The following is an 11567-nucleotide window of genomic DNA, read 5'->3' as shown; positions in this document are numbered from 1 at the left end:
AACAAGTCCTTCCTTATTGGTGAGAATAAGGTCCAGCAATGCCCCACCCCGCGTCGGTTCCTCTACCACCTGCATCAGGAAGTTATCTTCAATGCACTGCAAGAATTGTCTGGACCGCGCATGCCTGGCCGTGTTGGTCGTCCAGCAAAAATCTGGATAATTGAAATCCCCCATAAGTACCAGTGCCTGGGAGCGTGCCACTACTTCCAGTTGCTTATGGAAGGCCTCATCAACCTCCTCCTCCTGATCAGGAGGCCTGTAGTACACACCCACAACAGTGTCCCCTTTGCCAGCCTGGCCCTTGATTCTCACCCACAAGCTCTCAACTTCTACATTACTCTCGCCCAGGTGGAGTTCAATACATTCTAGCTGCTCTCTCACATAAAGAGCAACTCCACCACCCCGCCTTGCCAGCCGATCTTTCCTAAAAAGCACATAGCCCTCCATGACAACATTCCAGTCATGCGAGCCGTCCCACCATGTCTCCGTGATCGCAATGAGATCATGGCCACTTGACCGCACACAGAGCTCCAATTCTTCCTGTTTATTCCCCCTGCTTCGCGCGTTGGTATACAGGCACTTGAGAGAGGCAGCATCTCCCCACCCCTCTCCATGCCTTTTAACTCCATTGTCTGCACCCAGCGAGCTCTGCTTTGAGTCTTGAACTGCCGCCTCAGACCCAGCGGCCCTCGTTTTGTCCCCTTCCCCCATCCTACCTAGTTTAAACACCTGTCAATAAGTCCTGACAGTTCCTCAGCTAGAACCCTCTTACCCATTTGAGACAGGCTGCTTCCATCTGCCGCTGTCATGCCAGGTGCCGAATAAATTGCCCCATGATCAAAAAAACCAAGACTCCTATGTCTGCACCAACTCTTTAACCATTTGTTTAAGAGGTGGGGTTTTAGGCCCAACTCAGTATCCCTCCTTGCCACTGAAGGTACAGATGCAATAACCACTTGCACACCTGTTCCTTCGATTACCCGCCCCAGTCCCCTGAAATCATCTTTGAGAGCTTTCAGGCTTTTTTTACTAACTTCTTCACTGCCAGCCTGAACTACTAGCAGGGGATAGTAATCAGAAGGGCAGATCAGACTGGGAAGTCTCCCAGCAATGTCCCTGACCCGTGCCCCGGGGAGGGAGCACACCTCCCTGCGGGTAGGGTCAGGCCGGCATATAGGGCCTTCCATTCCTTGCAGAAGGGAGTCACCTATGACGACTACCCTTCTATCCTTCCGTGTGGAAGAAGTTTTGAGGTGCGGGTGTGTCCGCTTCCCCCGAGGCACCCTCACAGGTGGGGCTGATTCCACATCTGTATTCACCTCTCCCTCGGGTTCCAGGGCCGCAAATCTATTTTGCAGAGGCACCTGGGACTTGTTGGCTTACAAAGCAAAACGTGTAAGTAAACATTATTTCAGACTTCAAGAACGTCGCCAATTGAACACACTGGCAGGTTTACTTTACTGCTTGGCCAAATGCAGCGTTTCACAGACTGCTTTTCCCATCTGACTCTTAGTCTGCAGTACATTAAAGTAAGTTCTGGTGCTTGGGATATCCAGCCCCCTTTCCCCATCCAATACAGCAGGAAAGACACAAACACACCACTTAAATTAAAGAAAGAAAACATGGAGGAAATGGAATCCGAGACTGCAAAAATATATACAAGCATTTATCTTTTTCCTGAACTAAACATTTCAACCATAACAATATTCAACAGCCGTACCCTATAGAACTAGGGCTAAGGCTATTTCAATTAGAACTGCTTTGTGTTTTAAAAATATAGGGCTGAAAGCCTTTTGGGTGATATTTATACATCCACGGCATGTCTAGGTTCCTTATGTGAATCAGAAATCATTATGCAGAACATAAACTAGTTGTCTTAGCTTAATCTTGCATTATCCTGTTTAATTTCATCTCTCCTGTAAATATGTTAGATAACTAGGTTTCACTGTCAGAATTAACATAAACAGATTATTCATAAGGCTTTTTTCTTCTCCTTCTGAGCTGTATACAGTAAAATACCCATCCAGTGTTTTGGAATAGGCAGATCTTCCTCCTAGTAAAACTGTGAAGCAAGAATAGCTTTCACCGCCAGTGAGAAGGTTTATGAAAGTGCTCGGTAGAAATCCAGAGTTTACGTGGATAAAACCTCAGGATAACATCCATTTACTTACACGCTACTATTGTTAAATAATCCAAGTCAAGTCTACTTTACTATGAAGTGTGCAACAAGCAGAAGAAGCGAAGAAGAACATCACACTGAGTTCACATTCTTCAAGGTGCAAATCGCAGCTATTCCTGCCCAAAACCTTCTGTTTCTTCAGTTGCAAATAACAGCTTTTCCTTCAGCTGCTCATAATTCTTATAGGCTGGAAGGTCCAAGCGATTGAAACTGAAAACAAAGAGAAACCTTAAGTATTGAACAACAGTTTAAACCACCAAAAAATCCATTAGGAACACAGGCATATGAACTGTCCTGTTCAGAAGGAAGACTGCATTTGTACCCTCTAAAACACCTGTATCTTGACATTCATTTGTCTATGAAAGTGAGAGTTAAAGCACAACAAGCACCTGAGCAGCGATAACTTTCCAGAACTGGCAATGTATTTAGCAAGAAGTCTCAGCTAATCTCTCTTCTGTATCTGAAAATTAATATCTGAGCATCTTCACAAAGCACCAGCATAACTGAGAAACTGAGCAGAAGCTACATTTTCTCCAGCCAAGAGGAAGCATGAGCGTGGCTATTTATTTTCATTGCCAAGATCGAGCGTGGTGATAATGAAAGATCAATCCCAAACTCTTTAAAAAAAGGACAACCTTAAGTACTAAAAGTAGCTTTACGTTTTTAGTGGTGTGCAAATCCATGGCGTTTACAATGGAATCAGCTCCACAACAAAACTGCTTTTCAGAAGTTCAACTATTAGTCAGCAGAGCTTACTGCCATAACCCAGTGTTTTGCTTTCACACAGTCTCAGACACTTCCATAACACACCCACTTCCTAAAATCTCAAAGTAGATTTCCATCCATAAGAACAGAACCACAGCAGAGTTTGATCCTTCGTACTTACCAGGTGTGAATTCCAGGTAACCAGTTTTCCTTTCCAACTTTCTCAATGCAAAATTTTTGGGGTCTGTTGCTCCCTGTACAAAAATCAAACAATGAATTCTTAGGTCGAACTGCCCGTGTATACCAGTAGGTAATACATGACAACAGCGCGTGAAAACAAGACTATAACTACTTGCAGAGCACAAAGACATTTGTCTCTCACTACATCCCTCTGAAGAAATCCACGTAGTGAAATGCATAAATATGAAGCGGTTTTCAAAGAAACTCATCCACTGAATCACATTGTTGGTTTGGTACTGGAAAGAATCTCTGGAGTTTACCTAGTCCTTCCACTCTGAGCAAGCAGGGATACCCAGAGCAGGCTGCCCAGCCAGGACCACGTCCAAACCATGGATCAAGTCACTGATGCAAGGCGTGTTCACATTCCCTCCATTCATTTTTCTGTCACAGCTCTACCAATATGCAAGACTCAAAAAAGATTCCACATATATTCATTAAAAAATACACTTAAAAACACAGTTTGGTCCTTATTAAGAAAAAAGGAAATAACATGAGCATAAAATGCATTAAAGAGGGCTCGTTACCCATGAGGTCAGCAAATCCTCCCACTGGTAATCTGCACGTTCCAGTAACGAACTGTAGAAGTCTCATTCTCTTCTCATTATCTATTTCTTTCACAAACTGAAAGATAATGTGTCCAGGTGTGGAGCCCTCAGTACAAAAAAGATATGGAGATTTTGGAAAGGGTCCAGAGGAGGGCCACAAAGATGATCAGGGGGCTGGAGCACCTCCCCTATGAGGACAGGCTGAGGGAGTTGGGTTTGTTCAGCCTGGAGAAGAGAAGGTTGCGGGGTGACCTCATTGCAGCCTTTCAGTTCCTGAAGGGAACTTATTCCCAGGAGGGGAGTAAACTCTTCGAAAAGGCTGATAATAGCAGGACTAGGGGAAATGGTTTTAAGTTGAAAGAGGGAAGATTTAGGTTGGATGTTAGGGGAAAGTTCTTTACTAGAAGAGTGGTTAGGTCCTGGAACAGGCTGCCCAGTGAGGTTGTGGATGCCCCGTCCTTGGAGGTGTTCAAGACCAGGTTGGACAGGGCCATGGGCAACCTGATCTAGTAAAGGCATATGTTTGGTGGCCCTGCTAGGCAGGGGGGTTGGAACTACATGATCCTTGAGGTCCCTTCCAACCCGGGTGATTTTGTGTGATTCTGTGTGTGATAATAATTAACACTGATGTAAAGTTTAATATTTATGTGATCACTTCCCCATCACCCCTAGGACAGCTGGATTAGCAGTTATCATTTACATTTACATGCTACTTATCTGTTGAGTAATTCTGACTGTTGCTCACTAAGCTGTAGCTGTGTTCTTGTGAGGAAAAAAGAAGTCTACAAACCTGCCAGATCCACAGTATCTTTCTGCTGGTTCTGGTATCATGCTGGTAGATGGTATTGCTTCTGCCAGTCATTCAGATCAATTTCTTGCATTCCACATGGGAGCACCTTTAGGGAAGAAAAAGGATCATGAACATGGAAACTACAAGCTACTACTTTGCTTCTACAGCAAGACTATTGTACTTAAATACTACTGTACTTCAAAGACCCGCAATCACAGTACGCTTGGTTTTAATATTAAACTTTTAAACTTCCACAGCAAATAACATCCGTTCACAAAGAAAATGTAGAGTGGCAACAAAGGAGATACCCCAGTCATGAAAATGAATGTATTTAGACACATAAACCATACTTTCTCATTGCCTAACTGTACCATTCTGTGCTAGAAATACGATGTTCTGCTGCAGAGTATAATTTGCAGAGACCAAAAGCAGCTAAAACCTGCTCCACTCTGTAATTTGACCATCTGCTGATATTTGGTTCTTATCTTCCTTGCTTTCCAATTGTTCACTCTTTAAACACACGCAAATCACATGGTCAAGGATTACAAAAACACTGTTAGCCAAAAAATTTATGCTGGCAGAATCTTAACGTTAGAAATGTGTCTAAGTTGGTTGCAAAGAAGAAAGTGAAGAACAACACAGTAACCAAATATTAACAGATACATAAGGCTTCTCTCACACATCTTGAAAGCAGAACCGCCAGCCTTAATGAACTCTGCTCTTCAGACTCTGACTGAAATTCAAGTATTACGTGTAGCAGCCTGGATCTGGCAATAGTCAAAGAACCCTTTACCTCCAGCTCCTTAGCATCAAAGGACCGCAGATACTGCTGGGGCAGAATTTCATTGAAGCCTTCAAAAGAAGCTTGTGTCTGTTCCTCAGTGCCTCAGGAAAGTCTCCATTCTGCTACCAGCCTGGAAAAGACACAGAAGGATCATTTAAAACAGGCTACGCCACAGGGATCATGAAGTGGTTGACTCCAAAATCTTTGGTGTAAGGAAGAAAAAAAAATTACCACCAGAATTGTCACCATGGACTTTTAAAGAGAACAAACTTTAAGCTTCTCAGGGAGCAAATTAGCAGTGTCCCCATGAATTCTGCTTTCCAGCATCCAGGGGCTCACAAGAGCTTGTCATTTCTCAAGAAAAACCTTTTGAAGCCTAGGAGCAGGCAATCCCACTGAGCCACATGCTGAGCAAGTGGCCTGGCTGAAGAGGGAACACCTGGAACTGGGGCAGAAAGAGAAAGCGGAAGCAAGGTCTGGTTTCAAAGGGAGAGTACAGAGCTGCAGTTCGCATCTGCAGGGAGAAAACAAGAAAAACCAAAGCTGTACTTGAGTTCACATTGAGCAGTGCGGTATGAGACAACAAAAAGGCTTCTTCAAGTTTGTCAACAGCAAGAGGTGGTCAAAAGAAAACACAGGACTGATACTTGGAGTGAAAGGTCACCTCACAAGTGAAGAGGAAGTGGTAGAGACATCTAATTCCTTTCCTGCCTCAGTATTTAACAGTAGCAAGAGATCTTGGTTTGCCTGGACCTGAGCTGGAGGACCATGACTGGGGAAGAAACAACTTTCAATTTGCAGATATTACAATTGTAGGGATCCAGCTGTACCAGCTGAATGGGCCCTGGTGGGACTCACTTCATAGTACTGAGGGAGTCAGCAGATGTTACAGCTGGATCCCTCCCAATAGCTCACCAAATGTCTTGGCAGTCTGGGGAGGTCCCTTTGAAGGTGGCCAAAATCACACCCATCCACCAGCAGGTCATAAAGGAAGAGCCAGGACACTACAGACCTGCCAGTCCAACCTCAGTCCCTGGGCAAGTGATGGAGAAGTTTGTCCTGGGGGATATGGAAAGGCATCTATAAAGCCATTACCAGCCACAGTCGACATGGGCACACAAAGGGAAAGTCCTGCCTCAGTAATTTGATCTCCTCTGATAAGGTCACCTGCTTGGTGAATGAAGGGAAGGCAGCAGATTTCACTGTTTTAGATTTTGGTGAGGCCTTTGATACAGTTCTTTATGGCAGCCTTCTAGACAGATTGTTTTACTGTGAGATAAACAAGATCACACTATGCTGGGTGATGGACTGGCTCAATAGAAGAGCTCAAGGGGCAAACGGGGCTACATCTGGCTGTGTACAGTTACCAGTGGTGTTCTATGGGGCTCGACTCCAGGGTCAGTCCTGTCCAACATTTCTATCAACCAACTGGACACAGACATTCATCCTCTGCAAGTCTGAGAATGACACTGATCTAGGAGGCGCTGCTGATTCCCTGTTGGGATGAGAGGCCTTGCAGGGGGTCTCAACTGATGGGAGTACTGGGAAATCAGCAGCAGCATGAAGTTCAGCCAAGAGAAATGCTGGGCTCTGCGGCAGGGATGGAGCAGTGCCGGACTCCAGCCAGCAGCTGGAGCAACTCAGTGGGAAGGGACTGGGGGCACTGGTGGCAGCAGACTCAGCAAGGGCCAGCAGTGTGCCCTGGCAGCCAAGAGGCAAACCACATTTTGGGGTGTATTACACAAAGCATGACAAACAGGTCAAAAACATGAAGCATGAGAGGCTGCAACATGCTGTCAAACGCTAATTAACCATTTCTACTTTGATGAAAATGAAATGAGGAAAGTGATTTTGCACATTACAGCATTGTGAAAGACAGAACTGTTTTTCTTTTATTGTCTCAAAGTTTGCTTTCGTGAGGCCTTTCTGATGATAAGACTCTGACAGGCAACTGCTAACTATCCAGGAGGGTGAATGGTGGGTGTTATCGTGCCATCCCTGCTTAGGACTGCAAAGATAAGCAGGAACAAGACAAGCAGTCTTTTCCAGGGGTGCTGCTGGGAGGAGCAGACCCCTGCAGAAGGTGGTAAATCTTGTGTCTGGCAACAGAGACCTCCAACCCTTGCTGGCTTATCTGTGGGACAGGAATGTCAGAAAAGTTAGTTTTAAATCATTTTACAAAGAAAAACCCCCACCGAAATGGGGGATAAAAGGCCCTCGCTAAACTGGGGACTTTGGAGACAAACTCCCAAAGACACCTTTGACGGAGAATTCCCTAAGGGGGAAACTTCGTCGGAAGAATCCCCGGGACCGGCTTGCTGCGGAGCTCCCTGGCTGTCTCCCATCCCCTGCGGCGATTAGACGAGTTCCTGAGATCGTCGGACCTACTGTGTACCTCGCTGGACCCACGGTGGTGACTATATCTCTTTTGCTATCTGCAAAGACTCCTTGCTTATATTTCCTACTTTCTCTATCGCCTACCTTCCCTTCCCCATCTCCCTAAAAACGGCTAGGACGTTAATAAACTGGTTGGACCAACATTTGAACCGTTGCTTCTTAATCTCACGCCGGGTATACACATATCAAAGAACCTTGCCTCCCTCCTACAAATTGGAGCGAGACATTTTTATTGGCGTAGTCGGCAGGATGCCCGCCGTGAGAGTGTTGTCCTTCCAAAAACTCCAAAATTTTTCTGTCTGTACCTCCTGGTTTTGCAAGGAGCGACAATTTTGTTAAATTAAATGTGATCACCTCTCCAGGAAGACCGCTCCATATTCTGAAACTTTACTGCTTATGTGTTTACCTCTCGGGGACGTATGAATTAATTTTGACTATTTACTTTTGTTTTATACGTGTTTGCCTCCTCGGGAAGACTATTTCGCATTTTTGTGGTTTAAGTATCTAGTAACGTATTTTGGAATTTGAAAGTTTTGTGTGTGCACCTCTTGGGGAAGTGAGGAAGTAATTTTTTGACGTTTGTGCCTCTCCAAGAAGTTTATTCCTTTCTGAGAAACCTAGAAGTGTTTTGTAACTTGTGTGGCTTTAAGCTTGAAGTTTTTCTGGCCTGACAGGGTAGCCAGGAGCGATTTAGGCATTTACACTTTCTTTGTAAGTGTTGATTGGGCTTCTTTGTCTTTTGTGAAAAGGAGGAATGATTGTAGCATTTGCATTTGTTTGATAGGTACGTGCCTCCCTAGGGAGGGGTAAGGAGTTAAGTGTACCATTTCTTCCCTTAGTGTAGATCTTTTAGGGTATTGAGAAATGAGTGAAAGTATTGCCACTACGAAAAGTGAAAATGTGCTATTTGACCTTTTAGAAAAGCATGGTGCTCGGCCCTCTTTATCAGGGGTGGATTGGGCACGACAAAACTGGCATAACTTGCAGAGTGTTTCCGACCGCATTCGCGTTTTACAATATGAGGCTCATACTCGAGCCGGGAAAGGAAAATCGTTTATTTGTGCGGTACTCGGTGCTGCTTTAAAAGCTGCCGTGGAGTTCCGAGATGAAAAGCATTCGGCAGAAACCCAAACCATACAAGCATTACAGGAATCAGTTAAAGTAATGCAAGAATTGGTAAAAACTCTGCAGAATCAAATAGTGAACCTTGAGGAACAATTACAAAGAGAGCAACATAATACAGTCTTGTTGCAAATGGCTTTTAAGGAACTATTAACATATAAGAATACTAGCAATACTGCTGTCCATAATTTGCCTCAAGAGAAAACTTTTCCTCAGAAGGAACTACAAGGAATAAAGGAAGGGCTTGGCAAATTAGAGGACTCGCCAGCCCAGTTGCGTCCTTTGATAAAAACTGAATATACATTTGATAACAGTGAGGATCTGGACCCTCAAATGAATGTTAAAGAAATTCCCTTCTCTGCCACTGAACTGGCAAAACTGAAAAAGGATTTTAGCCGCTCTCCAAAGGAATCAGAGACGGAATATGTGTGGAGGGTTAGTCTCACTGGTGGAGACCAAATACTGTTAACTGAAAAGGAAGCTGAAGGTTATTGGGGGCCTGGAGTATTTTTAACTACTGGTAACAACCGTGCTCCTTGGTCCCTAACGCAGAGGGCTGCCTATTGGGCAGGTGGTCTTAACCCTTTAGAAAGGGGAGACCCGCTTGCTATTAATGGGACAGTTGATCAATTGGTTGAAAGTGTTCAAAAAGCTGCTTGTCTGCAAATGATGTATGATAGAAAACTGCAGCCACATCATGAATCACCTATGATGATGCCTGTTGATCCTGAATGGATGACTCCTTTAATCAGGGGGCTTCCAGAATCACTGAAACCTATAGGCATACAACTGCAAGGAAAGGTACAGGCTGTGCCTCAGGGAGAAAGAACCCGGGCAGCATTAGGAGTTGTAACCTCTAACCATTTGCAGTCGGGATATAAAGTATGGACATGGGGGGAGGTTGCCCAAGAGTTGATTAATTATGAAAGGAAATATGGGCCTGTGGCTTCTTCCAGTATATCTGAACCAGAGGAAGTAAGGCTCGCAGCAACCACCCTTGCTCCTAGACCACCTAGTCCAAAGCTCAGTGGAACTGTAAGGGTCTCACTGCCAGTAAGAACGGGTAGGCGAAATATTGATCATAAACATAATCGTCTCTGGACATTGGGCTGGCAAAAGGGTGTTCCACGAGATTTGATGAATGGATTACCCACAGTCAGGTTAGAGAAATTAGTTAACTTGTGGCCAGAACAAAAGCTCAAGGAAAGCTGATGCTTTCACCCCCTCCCCCAGATGAGTGGGAGGTGGGGGGGGGGGAAGGCAGTGAAGGGTGGATGTTTATTAGAAAGCTCACAACAAAAGGAGATCCTCGATTTAACACCTTCTGTCCCAAGGCTTCCCCACTCCTGCCAATTGCCCCTGTGAGTCACAATCCAGTTGTTGATAAGCTAGGCAAACAATTATCTCCCTGGCCAGCCTGTGTCCACTGACTCAGCTAACATGAGGCGTTTCCCTAACCTTAATGAAATCCCTTAACAAATATCCTTAGAAGGCTAAGGACACCCCGAAAAAGGAATGTAAAATATACTCCTCGATGGATTGTTCTCTCATTTTTTAATTGTATTAACAAAGCCCCAAAAGGGCAAGTTGTTGTTTTGTTTTATTTTACAGAAGATCCCCGTGGGACCTTCACTGAACAGAATGACTGATAGCTGACTTTAACCATTTGTGTTTTGTGACAGAAAAATTGAAGATGTGATTGTGCTAGAATTCTGAATTTACCTCTCTTATTACATATTTTGGTTGCAATAGTATTATGCTTTTGTTTGTTGTTGTGGATTGTGATTGCTATCAGTCCTTGGATCTGTTAAAACTTCACAATTTGGTTCATAGTTTCTTTTTCAGGTCATTCTGGATTTCTGGTACTTTCTGCACAGTGATAACCGTTCCTTCTGATCCCTTCCTTTACCCCTTTTTGTCAAACTGATTGTGGTTTGCATGTAACTCCTCCATAGTGTTTCCAAATTCCTAACAAATTGGGAAATGAGCCAAGGGACCTATCTAATATCTGTTAGATGTGGTAAAAAATGAAATCTATTTTAAAACCCTTTGCACTGATGTTTTTCAGTGTCACATCAGTCAAGGAGTTCCATACAAAACATGGTTGTTGGAAAATGTCTAAGTTTTGATAAGAGATGTGTATGTTTCTGGGATTATCCCTCTTATGGTTTATATGTGGGGTATCCCACACACTGTTCTGTGAAAAGTTCGGTAAACTATAACAGTACTCTAACTTGCCAAACTAGTATTTATATCTCTCAGTAATTGAACTGCTTTGGAAATGCTCAAGTGGACAGCAGCTGACACAAATACCCCTATTTATTTGTTTTACTTGTTTATTTGATACTATTGGTTATTGTCACTGTCTTTGTGATTTTTAAATGTTTATGGTATATGTAAGTATGGATTGCTAAAGGAAAGTTATATGGTACTAAGGGTGTTGTGAAAACTGAAGGACTGTGTTGTTTGATCTGTGGGTTCTGAAGGGAATGGGACAAACTGCTTTGATGGTATAAGAACTGTTAATGATACAGAAGTATAATTGAGGGTATGTGGATGGAGCTTGGAAATTGTATAGAAAGAGGGATTGTAATGAAAGAATTGGGAAGAATAATAGCAGCTGCACTAGAGCAGGACCTGAAGATCCCAGGATGAGTTTTGCCCCCAGTGGACTGAATGCAACATGCACATAGCAGTGTAAAGATGTTTGTTTTCTGGTAGATACGGGTGCATCTCACTCTGTACTGCATCAAGAATTACTACCCTTAGATGATTTTTGTAACAATAGTAGGAGTAGGTCAACAA

General features: G+C 43.8%; 1 protein-coding gene across 1 annotated transcript; it reads left to right on the top strand.

Moving 5' to 3' along the window:
* Positions 1-8363: 8363 nt before the first annotated feature.
* LOC146754474 (uncharacterized) lies at positions 8364-11216 on the top strand. Its single transcript, XM_085527446.1, has one exon. It carries the CDS (start codon positions 8505-8507, stop codon positions 9972-9974), a length of 1470 nt encoding a protein of 489 aa, XP_085383572.1. The 5' UTR covers positions 8364-8504; the 3' UTR covers positions 9975-11216.
* The last annotated feature ends 351 nt before the right edge of the window (positions 11217-11567 follow it).

Source organism: Coturnix japonica, chromosome W (assembly GCF_054131305.1).
Source record: "Coturnix japonica strain WE chromosome W, WE-NBRP24, whole genome shotgun sequence".
In the NCBI taxonomy this organism is placed as follows: domain Eukaryota; kingdom Metazoa; phylum Chordata; class Aves; order Galliformes; family Phasianidae; genus Coturnix; species Coturnix japonica.
The sequence above is the reverse complement of the archived record's forward strand: the minus strand, read 5'-3'. Positions and strand labels throughout refer to the sequence as shown.

Coding starts and splice junctions, on each gene's coding strand:
- LOC146754474 (XM_085527446.1), top strand. CDS start 8,505: ATGAGTGAAAGTATTGCCACTACGAAAAGTGAAAATGTGCTATTTGAC.